Source organism: Varanus komodoensis, unplaced genomic scaffold, assembly GCF_004798865.1.
Source record: "Varanus komodoensis strain SLA01 unplaced genomic scaffold, ASM479886v1 scaffold9, whole genome shotgun sequence".
Classification (NCBI taxonomy): Eukaryota; Metazoa; Chordata; class Lepidosauria; order Squamata; family Varanidae; genus Varanus; species Varanus komodoensis.
The window spans coordinates 35,205,621-35,224,002 of NW_025336598.1; the positions used below are offsets into that span (position 1 = coordinate 35,205,621).

The 18,382-nt window shown below is 38.1% G+C and overlaps 1 protein-coding gene across 10 annotated transcripts in view; it reads left to right on the top strand.

Annotated features, from left to right (window-relative positions):
* CCDC148 (coiled-coil domain containing 148) overlaps positions 1-18,382 on the top strand; it is a 199,771-nt gene that overhangs the window by 86,100 nt on the left and 95,289 nt on the right. For 9 of the 10 annotated variants that reach the window (XR_006413556.1, XR_006413557.1, XR_006413558.1 and 6 more), the window contains one exon: positions 12,782-12,922. The exons of the other annotated variant lie outside the window; for it this stretch is intronic. Coding sequence is in view for 5 of the 9 variants with exons in the window: in XM_044418431.1 (XP_044274366.1) it covers positions 12,782-12,922 (141 nt within the window). In the remaining 4 variants the exon portion in view is untranslated. The remainder of the gene's footprint in view (positions 1-12,781; positions 12,923-18,382) is intronic. 10 annotated transcript variants of the gene reach the window in all.

Here is an 18,382-nt window from a genome sequence, read left to right on the forward strand (position 1 = left end):
TCAAATAATTAACTGACTATGAAGAAGTATCCCCTCTGTGTAGCAAAGCAATCTGTGTTCACTCTGCAAATCCTCCTTTCACCATGTAGAAACTGTGAAATATATTTGAAAGTAAAGTTTTTAATTACAGCTGGCATTCAAAGCTTATTGCTCCTGGCAATTGCCATCTTGCTAAAATGTGATCTCATTTGTGAAACAGGCTGTGGGGGAGTCAGTTTCCCTACTGATTTGATATTAGCTTAACCATCAGGATGGTTTAATATTGGAACAGCACACTAAATGTTTAAACAGTAAAGGCAGTTTTCTGATATTGTACTACAAAGAATAAACTGCAGTCCAGACCATACCATGTGTAGCCATGCAAGTACCCAAATGGGTCTGCCTGCACTGCTTTAAACTTAAAACACACACTCACAGTATACATGCACCGCTTTAGGCTTGCATTTAGCAAGTCAGCTTGCTAGCTCTCAACAGAAGGTTTTTGTGTAATAATATAAATTTGGATGGAATCCAGTGCCATATGAGCAGATTCTGATGGAAGTCATTCTATTGGGCTGGAAGGGTTAATTGAATAACACCCTCTATATTTAAAGGGTAGCATTCTACACTGCGTAACTTTGAAGTCTGTATTCAGGTGACAGTGTCCATCTAGACCAGTGTTTACTCTGACTTGTAGAAGTTTTCTGGGATCTCAGACAGAGCTCTTTCCACTCACCTGCTACTTGATCCTTTTATCTGGAAATGCCAGAGTTTGAACCTGAGAACTTCTGCATGCAAAGCATGGACTCTGCCACTGAACTAAGGACTGCTGGTCAGCTCTGTAGCTCTACCTTCCTTTTCCAATTTGGATAGAATATAATACTGGCCAAATTACTATTGGAGAGAATAATTTCACAGTCAGAAATGTTCTCTCTCAATTCAGGTTTGTAAACTTTTGATGATGAAGTTAAAATATAAAGGTAAGAGCATTTGTTTATTATGTGATCCAGACTGGAGAGCTTGGCTTGTTGTACCCTTTACAAGCTAGGATTGATAACTAAGATTTATTCTTGGCTTATAAATCCTGGCTTGTTTGGAAACAAAAAGCTAAGATCCCCAGTTTGGATGATATGCTAAATAAACCCTTCCTGGTTTGTTTAGCCTGGAGTGGGTAACAGATAACTCAAGGGCCCCAACCCCCCTTTCTAGGGTCCTTTTGGGCAGCTCACCCCCACCTCCAAATTCTGCCACAACCACACAAATGCTGCAACTGTATGCCACCAAAATTCACCAAGAAAGAACCTTAAAACAAGGCACACCAAGAACATACACCTTGTTAAATGCAAAATTGCACTGACCTAAGGATTTCAGGAGTGTAGTCTTACATTAGAAGAAGCTGTGGGCTCTCTGATCACCTTGTTTTAAAGAGAAAGAACAGCTTATTCTCTTGTCACCAAAACTGAGCAGAATTTTGGTGGCAGCAGAGGGTGCAGCCCGTGCTGGGTTCTAGGGGACGGAAATTGCCCTCTGGACCTTCCAGTGGTGTTTACTCTGATCTAGCTGGTTGTACTAACAGGAGTGTGTTAGTACAACCAACTAAGAGGGAGTGAGTGGACTGTGTGCACTAGCTTGCAGTTTGTCCATGGCAAGCCAGCATTCTCTGGAATCTTGAGGTATTATTCCGTGTGAACACAGTCACTATGTTGGATCAAAATCCAGCTTACCTTCTGAAAAATTTACAAGCAGTATATTTTTCTAAAGTGTCTCTTAACTATTTTATCCTTACTAAAAAAAAAAAAAAAAAAACCTTCGTTTGCACATTTCTAATTGAACTGGGGTTTTTTAACCTCTTGCCAAAAACAAGAGTGTCCAAGTAGTTTGGATCTTGAAACATTATTGAATTATTGCTCAAAATTTTAAGAGGTCAGGCTTCCATTCCATGGATAACCTGTGTTACTCTGCCTCTTCTACAACCATACTTCTAATTACACAGAAGTAATATTGCAGCTGTAATATTTCTTCTAGTGCTGCAACTCTGATTTTTATCGTTATTACTCGTACCACCACCACCTCTACCATCGCATACAATCTTGGTTTGGTTAGATCCTTTTTCCTCAACAGTCTCAAGATATATTGAGAGACCTCTAGATCCAAACCTGCTCTCTTCCTCTCCAAAGGCTTTAAAATGTAAGATGCATTTTCACTATCAGCATTACATCTGATTACATTCAGTTTCTTTAGAATGGTAACTCTAATCATCACCAGCAAGTGACTTTTAGAAGGATCATTATGCTGTTTATGAAAGAAAACTGTGTCAGTAAGAGGGTTTTTTAAAAAAATCATTCAGCTTTGGGGACAGGCAGAGGAATCTTGACACCTAGCTGGATTTTTGTCATAAAGCAGTGAAAGAAAATAAATGTATATATAACTAACAGAATTAGATTGGGGAAAATGAATAGATTTATTAGGCAATCTATTCAATCTTTCAAGTTGTGTTCAATTCATTATTCCTGACTTTCTACCTTAAAAATTAAACATTCCTGAGGATATTTATTTAATATCAATTCATTATGCAGTTACTCTGATTCATTACTGACTCAGCACAAATAGTTTTTAGAGGCTGTTAAGTATAACAGAAATTTTTCTTTTAAAGGCTTGCTGCTCACTTCTCTGAAATGTCCCCCTTCCACATAATCAGTTGTGAAGGGGTTTTGTAATTTCCTTGAATAGATCTCATGCTCCTGGACAGTGGAAAAATTAATTAATTTTGTCACAAAGTCAAAAAATATGATATTGTAAATATTGGCGTAAATATTCACACTTGTTGAGCTTCAGATGTTTTGACCTGTAACTTCCACCATCCTTCACCACTGGCTCTGTGAGGGAAGACTGATGGGAATTGTAAGCCAGAACATCTGAAGGAACACAAATTTCTCACCCCTACACAAAACATATCTAATAAGCTTGCTTGGGCTTGCTGGAAGGACTGACTAAGCAGCTGCAAAACTACTGCTTGTATCCCTAGGATTTTCACATGGGGTTTCCCAGCTATGCTCTTCGCATCTGAACTTTTAATTTTTCCTAGGGTGTGGCTGAAGAAGGGGTCTTGGGTCTTTGGCAGAAGACCTCGGCACTTCTGGGACAGTAGGACCAGGCTGTATCAGGAGATTTGTCCTGACTGGTGACTACCTATCAGTGATTCTTGGGAGGGAAGCCCTTGTAAAGAAGAGGTCCACCAAGATTTTAAGTTATCCCTCTCCAGATTCATAAAATCAACTGTTATTGATTCTCACTATGGCCCAGTGTGGTAGATAATCGATTTCCCATTTGGAAGATGGGGAAAGTGAGCCCTAAAGCAAAGTCAGTGCCTAAGGACTATCAGTGAATTTATAGATGGACTGGGGTCTGAGCAGATATTGCCCATTCAGTTGAGCATTCTGTTATCTGAACATAGTCGCACAATGTTATTTTCTGTTAATATGGCATGGCATGATTTCTGTAGCCAAAAAGATCTATGTCTGTGATTTCAAAGGACTTTTAGGCTCTGGGGCAGCAGTCTGCAAAATGGGTAGTAGGAAGCTGTGGCTGTGTAGTCATAATGTATTTATTTATCCAAATACTTTATGAATAATAGTTATTCACTGCAGCAGGCCCAAGCAAGCTTAGAAGATAATCAAGCAAGAATAAAAACTGTTCCCTAAAGCACTTAGCAGTGATTAATAAATATAAAAAACTGTAAATCTAGCCTGTAAGAACCTAATAAAACTAGAGACTCTTTGCCTTTTCCTAAAAGTCCGTAGTGTTGTTGAGTTTAAGCATTACCACTGGAAAATTGCACTAGTTGCTCTTGCGATGTTGCAAGAATATATACAGGTTAGGCATTAACACAGAAGATATAACTGCTTGGCAGAACTTTATTGAACTTGCAGAGGTTGACCTGCTTTGTCAGTGAGGAGGCATTAAAGTATGTATGTACAGCAGATTTATAGCAACCTGTCAGGTAAAATGACATATAGTGACTAGGGGCTGCCCTGTTATACAACCACAGCTCTGCAGAAGTCAATACCTGCTTTTTGTGCCTAGTCAAGCTTGTGGTGTATCCAGTTGTGGCACAATTATTCCAACTGGAGATGACCTTCCTGTTGAATAAGCCCACGGGAAAGTGTCATCCTACCTGGCTTGTCATCCTTCCTGGCTGCCTACCTCTCTGCGTGGTATGGCCACACAGCAAACAGGAACATGACCTGGGGTCTCACAAGTTACTCTGTGTCCATCTGCCTGGTATTTATAGGGTGCATCATGATGAAGTGCGTACTAGTGCAACTGGGTATACATCACTTGGGGCCAGCGGGTGGAGAAGAACCATTTGATCTATCAAAGTACCAATATTTAGTCTATCAGAAAGCTTCATGCTGTGGTACCATTAGTGATATAAACATGAGAGCCATTTGTTTTTAATTAGATGACAAATAATTTCCCAATAATGCAGGTGGCTTAGAAGCTGTAAAAATGGTAGGACCAGACCTAGATTTTAAGAAATGTTTCAGCTGCATATATTGCCATGTAGTCATTGCTGGCAATTTAAAATTAGTACACAAAGCAGAAAATAGCAGAAAGTTATCATCAGGACCAATAAGCTGATCCAAGGGAAAAATCAGCATGCCCATCTAGATCTACAAACAAAAGTTGCCAATTTTTATATCTGGATGTCCTCTTAAGGTTAATTTTGCATGTAAAAATAAGTTGAACTGCAACTGGCATGAATATATATATATATATCTCACGTCTGTCTAGCTGCTACAACTTGAAAAGGTACATTATTTGTTTTTGTATTATGAAAGCCCAATGCAATCCATTTGTACAGAGGATTCAAACGTAAAGATTTCATCTCTGACAAGGAAAGGAATCTATGGGGAAAAGACCAACATTTAGTGCCAGTCAACTGATAGGACCAATGATATAAAGAAAGATCAGAGAAGCTAAATCCCCCCACTTTCATGGAAAGATGCATCCTTTGCAAAGGTATCTGTGGTGGAGTAACATTTTAGGAAACAAAACTTTAAGCTTCTGAAAATACATGCCACATATAAATAAAAATAATTTGAGGTATTATGTTCTGTTTAAGAGTATTTACAGAACTACACAGAATTAGTTTTAAAGATGCTCATCTGCCTGTGTCCCTTGAGATTTAATGAATTAGCTTAGGATCAGTCAATTATATCCTGGCTTTTTTGTTTCCCCACCTCCCTGCCTACTAAAATGTACTCTTTTTCCCCTTTCCAAAGTCAATTTTCTGAACTTGAAGAGAGCAACAGTGTGGTTCTCTTCACACCAGCTGCAGGGGTCATGGATGCAGTCTGATGTTGATGCGCTGTTTCCAACACTGAAACTTTCTGGACTTTCTGGGATGCACAGCCAGTGACCATAGGATTGGTCTGTAAGGATCTTTTAAATCTTGCAATAGTGCATCTTGGCAGAATTCATCCTTTCCCTCACACACACCAAGGTTTCTTCAAAATGGGAAAATTATTGAATGCACACAAGTATTTAAAATGTCCAGTTGAACAGTATACAATATTTCCAACCTGTTAATTAGAAAATTTCATAATCTTTTGTAATCACATTTTTGAGTCAGGTTCTTGTTTTTTGTAGATAAACGGTACTTGTATTACTGTAAGGAATGGAATCCAAACAATGACGATACGGGAGGCAAAGTACCAAGCAGCAACAGTTTAATATGTTCTGACCAGACTGGGCACTCACCCCAAAGGTAGTGCACTGGGGAGCAGTTTACACAGCCTTTTATTCCCTTCATCTGCAAAGTCCCTGCCTCCTTTCTCCCATTGGTGGGATACTGGGAATTCACATTCTTCCTGTCCGCCTTCATCATACTACTCCTTGGTATGTTACCCCCACCTGCTCATACGTCCCATGTTCATGTTAATAACCCTCTGAGTCATAGTAGGAGGCACCACTAATACGCATTAGCTTATTACGCAGCCGTACCTTGGATTCTAAGTTCAAAAGTTTAATGCCATGTCTACCAATTACATCTTGTAGTCCATGAGTTTGTGTTGGTCACAATACTTTTATTAATCACAAAGTGATCTGTATAGCTTTACTTGTTCTAGTCCGTTAATCACAATACCTTTATTAATCACTAAGTGATCCATAGCTTTACCTGTTCTAGTTTGTTAGTCACAGTAATATTCTACTTCTCACATTACTCTGATTTGTAAACCTGGCAAAGATAATGCTTACTGAACTAACTAAAGACTGCTAGAAGTTATCACAGTATTGGTTAGAGCAGATCAGATGGGATTGACTAAACATAGATAGGGAGCTGATAACTTTGGATTAGTTGTTGAACTGATAGCTTTAAATATTGACAGAACAGACCAGTCTGCCATTATTTGGGCACTGAAAAGGCTTTTGACAAAATTCACTGGACATTTTTTGCCACACTGAATGATGTTGACTTTCCTGTGGAATTTTTGAAATAAGTAGGAATTTTATGTCAAAGCCCAAGAGCTAGAGTTATTTTTGTTTGTTTTTGATGCTTATAACTAATATTTTTGTTTGCCTTTTTTATATCAAAGAGCTACCAGACAGGAAAGACCAAGTGTTTCTTGGATATTTGATTTATACTTGGAACCGCTGGCTTGTGCTATTAGACAGAATAGTAGTATTCCCATGCTTGTGCATGGTAGTTTTGAATTTAAAATTATTCATTATGCTCACAGTCTTGACACCCCAGTTGTCTGTTATGGCTTTGATGCAGTTGATTGATATTTTTGGTATTTTACTGGATATTCAATTAACTGGTTAAAGTTGTTGATTGCAGATAATATGCCTTGTAGTGTATTAGCTAAAAGGCAATTTAAATGGTACCCAGATGTTATTAATTATTTGGGATTCCCAGAGACATATCTAAAATGATGAAGCTGAATTTTGATAAGTTGATTTATGAGATCTCACAGGATTTAGATAGATGGGTTTAATGAGACAAGATAAATATGCTGCTGCTGCTGATAATTACATTATATTTATACCTCACCTTTCTTTATCTCGCAAGTATCCCAAGGCAGTTTACATGATCTTCCTCTGTCAGCTCCACTGGCTTCCAGTTGCAGTCTGGGCTCAATTCAAGGTGCTGGTTTTGATGTATAAAGCCCTAAATGGCTTGGGACCAGGATACCTGAAGGAATGTCTCCTTCCTTATATGCCCTCACACCCCTTAAGATCTGCGGGAGAGGCCCTGCTCCCAGGAACCCTCTTGAAGGAGGTAAAAAAGGTGTCTACTCAGAGTAGGGCCTTCTCTGTGGTGGCATCCAGACTGTGGAATATGCTTCCCAGAGAGATTTGCCTGACGCCAAGCCTATATTCTTTTCAGCATAGGTTAAAACCTTTCTATTTAAACACCATTTTAAGAATTAGAGTTTTTAGATTTTTAAACTTACCAGTCACATTTTATTCTCTTTTATCCATTGTTATTTATTTATTTTTCTCATGATTGTGATTTATTCACTTTTGTTTATTATTGGTTTAATTTGATGTTATTCCATTAGTAATGATTGTGTTTATGATAATCTGTTTATTACTATTTATTATATTATGGATTGTATGTTCATTGTTTTGATTTTAAATTAATTTTTTAAATTAAATCTTCATCCCTGTGGGTTCTTAAAGTGTTTAAGTGAAGGTTTAAAAGACACAAAGGGCATCAATACCATCATGATGATGATACAAGGAGACTAGAGGAACATTCTCAGGTCTCACCAGCCATCCCAAACTGATAAAATAGGGTTTGAACAACTCTTGGCTAGAATCCTCACAAATATTTAAAGAGGTGATTTGAAATGAACGAACCATTCAAGGAAATGTGGAACATATGTTTATTCAACTCTGAGACTTTTCAAATTTTAAAAAGAATCACTTCAGGATTCGCACACTTGTGCATATTTAACTCAGTGCTTGCTTTGCCTACGGTTTCAGCATATGCAGTTTGATGCTGCTGAATGTGGCCTTGAGTGATTTTCAGAAGGACCTGACAAGACCTTGATTATCCTGCTTCCCCCATCCTCATTTGGGCAGAGTTTCTTAATAGAGCATATCCATGGTTGTTCTATTTGAGAACAATTTATATTTGGCGTTCTATCTGAGAACGCCATTGAGTCTATTACCTTACTGCTGAGCAGCCTGCTTAACGGAGTGAATTTTTTCCTCTTGTCTCGAGGTGCCTAATTTCCATCGGACCATAGCTTGCCTCCCACCCTGATGGTGCACAGTTGTATTTACATGCCATGGTCTTCATCCTTGCTGTGCAGGTCACTTACTGGCTTCCATGCAAGTTCCTCTGTATTTGCTCTTCATTTGGGGTGGGAGGCTGTTGCTGCAACATCTCCAAACTTCACTAAAGAGCACTTGCAGAAGCGCTTGCATGCCAGGACAGCACACTGATCCTCATTCAAACATTCCTGGGCTGGACTGTGGCCAAAGCTTGCTAGCTTCTTTAAGGGGACAAATTTTTGAACAAGCTCCTTAAAAATCCATTTCCGTTTAGAAACTCTCAAAGCAAAGATTTGCATTAAAAATTCAGTTGAACAGATGCTAAAAATGAAGGCATTAGCCTGAAAAATACGATCTTGTAATGGAACTCTGATTCAGTTTATGATCATATGCTTCTACGCAAGTTTCCCTGCAATGACAGCCATCAATCGTGGTTCCTTCATTATTCGTGCTTCACACCTTAGTGCAGATGATCTGCTTTAAATAAGTGATTGCAGTATTTAGTGGGAAAACAGCAAAACTATCTTTAGCCCCTTATTTTCCTGTGCTGACATTTTCATTGGAAGTCCATATGCTTTAGAAAAAGTTGCATTTTCCTATTTATTTTTTCAGTCAGCATCCAGGTGATCTTATTTTTATGAATCTTTTGTAATGGTAAATGAAGGTAGGCATTCTTGTTGCTTTGAGGAACACTCAAACTTCTGGGCTTCCATAGTGCATTGGATGTATCTTTCTAGTCTGTGTTAAATATTATCTTCTGCCATAAATTAATGTTGCTGTTCTGCATTATGTGCCTGAATTCTGATAATACAGTCTTTCATGGAGGTATTATTGAGTAGTTACATTCTTAAGAATGCCCATATACTGCTTTGAACTTTGGTTCTAAGCTTGCACCCCCCCCCCCCAGAAAAAAAAAAGATTCTTCTTGGTAAGTATACTTTTTCTAAGTTCTTGGTAAGAGTATTTAGGATTTCAGCCAGGTTGCAACTATATGCACACACTGTGGAGTATGCCCCACTAACATGTTAGAACTTAATTCTGAATAAACATGAATAGAAACTGGGTACATGTTTTATTGATTGAAGTTGATTGTGGATCAAACTGTGAAGCCTAGCATACATATGTTTGATTTTTTAAAAGCTTTCTTATAATAACTTTTGATTTTTTAAAGTTTCAATTGAACATTGCACTGTATGCATGTCTGATTATCAGTGGTCTTGACTGTAAATGTACATTGCAGATGTTATAGATTGTGTGTGTGTGAGAGAGAGGGGGGATATTTTTATAAATAAACTTCAAAGATTATTGATCCTTAGCAGCAATTTCACTGTCTATTGTATAGTATCTGTTACAGTCTCTGCATTTTAATGAAAACTAGTCTTGCTGTAATATTTCTCAGTTCCTTTTCTCCTATGAGATTTTGATTATGATTGGCAGGCATTACAGTTCATAATCTATTTTGCTGGTGAATTATTAGTATGCAGCATATAATCAAATAAGACAAATAACACTTCCCAATTTTAGATACAGAAAAGATGTAGAATAGATTTAGGAGTTTCTTTTTAATAGTGCACTAATTATATCTAATGATTATTTATGTTAATATGCTATAGCTTCTTATGGTGAGAATTGATATATTCCAAAAAATACACCGCTATTCTGGTACTATTCTACCACACTAACTCAGCAAGTTTAATGTAATGTTTTGAATGTGTTTTCTGTTGGCACCTGCAGAAGGTCACATGCATCCTATTTTTTTAAATAGGTAGTTAATTAAAAGCATATCTGTCTCTTGTAATGATCTTTGACCTAAATGCATGTCTAATGGTTCGGCAGAGAGCGAGGGGGCGGGGAGGGAGAGATGTTATGAGGATCTTCATCAAGGGCTGAATGAGAAAGATTTTCATGGTAGAAATAGTGGTTCCTTCAACCCCTTTTTATCATATATAAGGAGAGAGACCTGTGATAAAATCTGGAATCAGCCTTTTCCAGTCATCCAGAGCATGGCGTGCCCAGTGTTCTGTGCATAAGTCTCCTTTGCACACGGACTATTGTATTCAACCCCATAGAGGTAACAGCTTGACATGTGCATTTTTGAAGTAGTTAGGAAAGTAATTGAAAGCTGAAAAGGATGTTATGTATACTTAAACTTGTGTACCCAAAAAGATTTCTAGGGTGGTGTTTGTTTGTCAGGGGGTGGTTTCTGGCAGCTTAGTTTAGGATCTTGCAAGGTAGTGGAAAAATGGCACTGCATGAAGGAGCCTGATGATGATGGGCCTTCAGCCCATTTTCCATATTATTCACTCCATACCATAAATAAGTGCAACTGAGGATTTATAGTGACATTTTTTTCTTAAACAATACTGGCTAGGGATATAAGTTCTACTAAAAATTAAAGGACAGAATGAGTGTATGCTTGCATTGTAGCAGTGTACAAGAGAAGCAGTGTGGTGTAGGTAAGAGGGCTCGGCTGGCACTTGTAATCCAGCCACAGAGCCACTGGGTGACTGTGGGCCAGTCACAGACTCTTAGCTGGGCCTACTTCACAGGCTTGTTGTTATGAGGATCAGATTGAGAGGAGGATGGGAATAATATAAGCCACCTTGAGTTCCCTGCTTGGAAAAAAGCCAGGGTATAAATAAAGTAAATAAGTACATGATAATCAGGGTTACTGATTAAATGAGGAGATTTTGTTTACTGTTCCAAGGCTTGTTTATATGTCAGAATTGTAGCATGTAACAAGATGGAGGTATCTTGTCTGCAGTGAAGGTACTGCAAGTGCTGTTTTGCTGACCAGATATAATGCTTAACTGAATGCCCCATGACAGGGCAAGTAACTTGTTGCATCCTGATGGTTTGAACTACAGCTCTCCTAATGCCTGATCATTGCCTTTTCAGACTGAGGGCTATGGGAAATCACCCAAAGTTATTGGATGATTTCAGGTTGCTTATTTCGCAGGGCTGGAAATGGGCAAAGGGATCCCTGTAACTACACTTTCTCAAACATTTGACCCTTTTATAGCATATGTATTTGTTATTGTTTTATATAGTAGCATTCATTTACATTTACATGAGAAGATAAGTCTGCATTATGGAAAGGACAGAATAAGAAAAAATGGACTCAATGTAAGTCAAGGGGGTTCTTACATTTGCAGTATGTGCCAACTTAAGCCTCTACACATGAAAGTCTTAAATGAGGATAGTGACAGATAATGGTTTTCTGAAGGAAGTATTGCTGCTTGTATACTGCTTGCATATTAATATCTCTTTCAGGTTTTGCAAGTTTTTGTATTCAGGGAGTGACATTGACCTGGTTTTTATGTAATACTAAACTACATTGTGCCTTAGGTTTGTGAGCTCCCCTCACCACCCTCAATATGGCCACAGTGAGAAGTTTGGAAGGTTGTACATCAATTTTCAAAATGCTACAGTTTTGCATTGTATCTAAACCACAGATGGTTGGGACTCAATACTTGCCAGAATGCCTCTTCTAAGCACAATCTGCCCATATACGATGTTCAGCATCTGAGACCTTTCTCCAAATACCACTCTAGGGGAGGGACAGTTAACAGCAAGAAGGAAGAGGGCCTTCTCTGTGGTAGCCCCCAAATTCTGGAATTTGCTTTTCCCTGAGGCCCGCCTGGTGCCAACTTTACTTATCTTTTCAGCATCAGCTTAAGATGGTCCTCTGTGCTGAGGCAGTTAACTCAAAATAGTATATGGGAAACTATTGTTTTTAGCAGGTGCAGTGGCATGAACTTGGCTTAGTTGCTTAACTTTAAAATTGTTTTTAAATTTTTAGTGAAATTTTATGATACTTTTGTGGTTGTTTGTAATTTGGATTGTATTTTATTGAATTTCATCAACTGTTTTACACCTTCAGCTATTGGGCAGTATAGCAATAAGGTCCACAACAATAGCAACAACAGGTTAATCTTAACTATTGTTTAGAGTAGGAGAATGAAATCTTTAGCTGCATCTTTTTTCCTTCAGCATTGCCTAGGTTTAATGGAAATTGTAGACCAAAACATGTGGAGGGTCACAAGTTGCCCACTGTTTGTTTAGAGATACGGACCAACTTCATTAATGACGGTTTGAAATGTGCTTATTTCTCTAAAACATAGTTAACAGTGACCATGATTTGTCCAGGTTCTGATATAACACTAAACTTTAGTTAGTTTTAAAAGAGGTACTGCTGATTTTTCAGTCACAGGGAAGGAGGAGAGGCAGGACTGAATGAGCTCGAGTTTGTTCGTGTAACAGTAATTGTAGTTTAGCATTACATCCAAATGTGAATGAGGCAAAGCATATATCTGGGTCCAAGATATGAAGCCATCATGGGACTCAAAAGGCAGGTTATAAATCAAATAATGTTAACTCTACACCTTCTTTTCTGGGCTTCCACTTACCCATCCTTTGCCTGAAACAGCCATTTATTTTATTGAGAAAAGTAACATCTCAGATAGTTGTTTTTTTAACATGGAACTGGTAAAGTGTCTCCGTCTTTGTTTAGGTTCTCCAGTGGCGTGCACAGCAGGAAGAGGCTGCCCGATTGGAAGCTGCCATTGCCACTAGAAGAAAGGAAAAGGAAGATGAAAAAGAAAAGTTTCAGAGAGAAAAAGAAATGCTTCGGAGAGCAGAAGATAAAGAAAAAGTATGAAAAGTGTGCTCGTGTGTGTGTGTGTTTTAAATGGCTTAATATATTTAAAATGTAAATTGATCTTGCTACTTTATATCCTTGTAAACAGTTTTCACATTATTATAAAGATTACTGAGTGCTTAATGGAGATTTGCCAGTGCTTGCTGCAGCTTGAAAACTCTACCATTTCCACAGTGATCATGTTAAAGGGTTGGTTTGTTTTGCTTTGTTTTAATGACATTCTCATTAATAGCACACTCCCAGGCAGACACATGTGTCTGCCACATTGTCACAAAGAAAGCAATGCAGAGGAACTAGTGCCTGGCAGATTTTTGCTGTCAAGAACTCATGTGGCAAAGACCACTGTGGTTTCCAGTGCTGCAGCAAGGTATGCTGCAATGCACCAAATAAGCTTCACGATGTAATGTCTGCACACTGGAAACAGAGCATCACAGAGACAGCTTCAGTGAAAGAGCAGGCCTGATGACCAATGTCTGTAGCAGAGGGGGAAATATAATAAAGCGGGCATCAGTCACTACGTTTGGATTAACATTTTGCTGATTATTTGAGAAGCAGAGTTCTAAAGAAAACGTTGAAGGTATCTAAGAAGGAGAGAGGAAGCACCATAGAAAAGATAGGATGCATTGCTTCTTATCTGGATTTCATTTCAAGGATTGTCACTGCTGGAGTTGTAGTCCTGTGTATTGCTTACCTAGAAGTGGGACCCACTCCATTCAGTGCGGCTTATGTCAGAGAAGATATGCATAGGATTACATTGGGTGTGCAAGTTATTTTCATGAAACAGCTTCCTTTTTGTTGTAAGGCTTGATAGCTTCTTTTAAAAACCTCTGCTTTAAAAAAGTTTGTTACATATCAGCCTTGTAACTGAATTTTCCTGAATGCAATGGTAGAGTTAAATCCATTTCTTTCCTAGTCAGCTATAAACAGCAAGAAGAAGGAAAACATAGTGCTATATGGGGGGGGGGGGTGTTTGTGTTTTTGGGATGAGAGTAATTCTGCTCATACGAGTACTTTCTTTCTTATATTCACAAGGTTTGTTCAAATGATTGCACTCCTGCATTTCAGTGTAATCAGAGGTTTTGTTCCTATACAAATGTATTTAGCAGTTAAAGAAAAAGTAAGGGAAAATCAAATGTCCAATGACTTCAAAACAAAATATTGCACCAATCAAGGGGAAAAATGTTTTTAAGCATTGAAATCAGTCTTGTAACATGAGGAAAGAGGAATACTAGGAAGGAAGTCACATGCAAGTTTTTTCAGCTTTCTAAAACTAGGAATTACATACCCAGAGCCAATAGGACTAGAGAAATTATTTTCCTCCTTCCTGACTAGGATTCAAAGGCCTGTACACATTGGGATTTATGTGGGCTGGTTTGTTTTCCTCCAAATTGCAGCTCTTTATGCTGCATCGTAGACTACAGGAGAGATTTGCTAGGTGATAAATGGAGCTGCTTTTCTGAAAGAAACAGTGCAGGAATTTTTGCTGTGCGCTCAGGGATTCTTACCTGTCCCTTTAATTTTCATACTTGCTCATAAATATGGTTGTGAGGCATATCCAGTATGCCTTCTGAGGTAAACGCTGAATGCAGTAGCCACACCAGGGCTGAGCCAGGGCAGATAGATACTGACCTTCCCCAGTCAGTCCATAGTGTACTACACCAGGGTGAACTGAGAGTACATGTCCAGATGCTTTTGATGTCAGTTCCCAGCATTCATGGCCATTGTTCATGCTTCTTGGAGCTGAAATCCAGAACATCTGGAGAACTTCTGCCCACCCCTGCTCTTAACCAGCCAAGTTATTTAGGCATAGGAGGCATAAAATTGCCTTCTTGGAATACCCACTCTCAAGTTGTTAGAGAACTTTGTATATTCAATGCTTGAATTGCTTTCTGGTTTTGATCAAATAATATAGCTATGACAAAATCCAGGAAAGAGACTAAGTTCATGGACGATGGCAAGTCATTTTTACTGAATGCATCATAATTCAGGAAACCATATGAGGTTAGCATAAAATACATGCAGAGATTATACACCATGCATAAAATTTTGGGTAGTGAAGTATGCATAGAACCAATTAAATCCATAGGTAAATTTGCTCCATAAAGGCACTATGATGCTACAGTTTGGAATGGGAACATAGTTTGTTTGTTTGTTTATTTATTTATTACAAACATTTGTATCCCGTCCTTTTGCATAAGCGCTCAGGGCGGCTTACATAGTATAAAATTAAAATAATACAATAATAAAACCACAATTATTAAAAGCATATAAACTGAACATTATCAACTAAAAGGAAAAGGAAGAGAAAATAGAAAATGCGATATAATGTTCATCATAGGTTTATATTCAAATAAGAATTCCAAAAAGGCCGTTGACTCTAGCAAGATTTTATAGGGGGGCATGATTAATCTTGTAGGCAATATTGTGTGTAACAAAGCTAGTAATGCAACTGAATAGATTTCTATTATAAGGCATGATGTTTAACAGATCTGTGTTATTAATCAGAAATATATGATTGCTTCATCCTCATGGTCATATAAAGAAAGTTTAAATAAAGCTGTACTTAAACATTAAATTAGATTAGATTTCAGGACTGTGTTAGTAAACACCAATTTGCAAAAATATCAGCATTTCTCAGAACGCTTGCTTTTCCCTTAACATGCTGATGCATTTCTCCTGGTGCACTGAAATAACTGCATTTGAAAAGAAATCATTTTGAGGAGTAAGTGAACTGTGAACGGTTTCAGAAATCTAAAATAAGCATGTTTTCATTAACTTCCATTAAATGCTTGTATTTCTTTATGTGTGTTGCCATTGTTCACAGTTTTTGTTTGTTTCATTTTCAAGCCCCTAGTTCTGAAGCAGTACTGGCATAACTGGAGTGAATCCATAGAACAGAACTTTCTTGGATGATTTTAAAGGGACACCAAAATAGAATGTGTATGTCACTGACTTTGAAAATGTGGTGCAGAGCTCCTAAATATGATAGTAGGTTTATCTGGACCTCAGTTTTGTTAGATGTTTAAGGCTGCAGAAAGTTAGCTTTTTTATTTTCCATTTGAAAGTAGCCAACAAAACCCCTAATGATTTCACATGAGCGTATATCTTATATGGAAACAACATGTGCAACTCTGCAGTGTAGAAAAATGCCAAAAGTCCGCCCCAGGCTGTATCAGCCCATAAAGCTGGTGTAACATGGCATTCCTCAAGGTAAGGATGAGTTCAGCATTGCATCCTCTCTTTATTTCAACAGCCTGCTAGATTTAGTAGATACCCATTTAGAGTGAGGGCTGCCATCTAGTGTTAGTCTCAGTGAGTTTTAAAACCCCAGGAAACACATAGTTAAGTCATCCAAGCTCCACGCTCTTAGTGAACTGAATAAGGTAGAAATGCTCAGCTTAAGATCTCATAAAACACTGAGTGGGATGGGGGAGACAAAGAATTATTTATGTACTTAAAATTCATCCTAGACATTAAACACATTCTTTTTTGTGCTTTAATGAAGCTATTAATTCGTTACTTATAAATTATTGATATGTCTTTGCCATCTTCATTTTAATAGAACGACATGTCTTCCACACTCAGTCCAAGGTAACTATTGTAAATATGTTTTTGAAGTAATCACAGTTTTGCTCCTCTTACAAATATTAAATTCTGAGGGTGGGGGTTCTGATAAAGAGGAACTAATGAGCCTTAAGAGTAATGCTAGATTACTAGTAAGTTTTTCTGGAAACAACTAAGAGCTTAATCCCTTTGTCTTTTTCCTAGTAAGGAGACTGTAATAAGGTGCAAAAGATCTCCCATCCTTAGATACCATGTGCAGGCCTTTTGTGTACAGTGGGCAAGAAAGGATTGTCTTTTGAAGGAAGTAAACTGAATGTAGTGGCTAAGGTCTCTAGGTTTGTTGAGAATTACCAGGGTGGATAAAAAGCAATATATTTTTTAAAAATTAGAAATTGGATTTTTTTAATAAAATGTTTTTTAGGAAGAATCTGTCTGAAGATAGTTTTCTGTTTATGATACATTATAGTCCAAAGGTTATTCATCCTGAAATAAGGATTAGTTTTTAATGATGTAGCATGAGGCTGTTTATTCATGCAATGTTTAAAATTGTTGGTAATTCCATTAATCCAATGTCATGCTCTTCCAGAGGTTTATGCAGGATTATTGGGAAATTTTTCTATCTAGAAAATTATCACAGATGCTTGGTTTGACAGGTTTCAAAACTGCATTTACATGTGCAGAGATACATGCTTCTTCACAGCAGAAGTTATATTTATTTATCTATTTATTTAAAAATTTCTATGCCGCCCCATTCGCCGAAGCCTCGGGGGGGCTTACAAAACATACAGAGCTGAGAAAAAGACCTTAATCCCATTGTTCCTTTATGAATCTATGTACACAGAATCAGCCCTTTACCTCTTAAGTGCTAATTTTCAAAAACTTCAATGAATAGAAGATTGTTGGGAGTGGAATAGATCTGCACAAGAAGCTAAGTGTAGGAGGGGCAAGCAGCAGATACGAAAGTGAAACCTTTTGAGCAGCATACTCCACAAGTCTTAGGCTCTTTTTGGCTATAGCATGAGCTCATATTATTCTTTCCCTGGAGAACCTATAAAAGAGACTCAGTCTTGGAATATTTTAATGAAGTTTCTCTGCCTACAGACAAGGCAGGCATGTGTGCAAATTATGTAGAAAACCATGATTTAAATCTAGTCTTACTGACTAGTGATTTAAATGGACATTTCCTTCTGAGCTGAAATCTAAACTTGGTAACAGTGCCTTGCAGGTGCTGGGAGGAATTAGGAAGAAACTAATATGAGACTGAGTCTGTAGTGTACTAAACTGCACTGACTTGTGCACTGTGTCCTATTTCCAGTTTGGAACACTAAACCAGTAGAAGCAGACTTCTGGGATGGTATCCCTAACCCTACAGGGAATTACACGTAGTAAGGGGTTGCTGTGCACAGCATTAGTTTCTCTGATCTAATCACCAAAGCTGCATGTATGAGCCATTTCAGAAAACTTAAAATTCTGTCAGCCAGGTGTGTGTTAGGTCAGGCAGGGTGTGATTATATCTGGCCCTCTGCTCACGCCCAAACAGTTGTTTGGTAAGAGTTTAGTTAATTTGAAAAAGGCTCCTTTTATGCTCCGTTGGAGCAAAAGTATTGCCCTAACAGTGCAATGAAAAACCCTCATTATTTCTCAGGACATATTGGGTAAGAGGTTAAGAAGATATGGGTCGTGTCCAGTAGGGTCACTGCTAGCAGAATGGATTTCTGTTCCTCCTGCTGTAGGCTCCTCTGGGTCTGTTTTGAATAAGTGGGGATTCCTAAAGCAAATTTGGAAAGTATCATGTTCCAGGGAGGGAGAGTGGGAAAAGATATTTCGTTATTGAAATGGAAGTCCGCTCACACGACATTGGATGTAGCCTTCTGGCATTTGAATAAATAC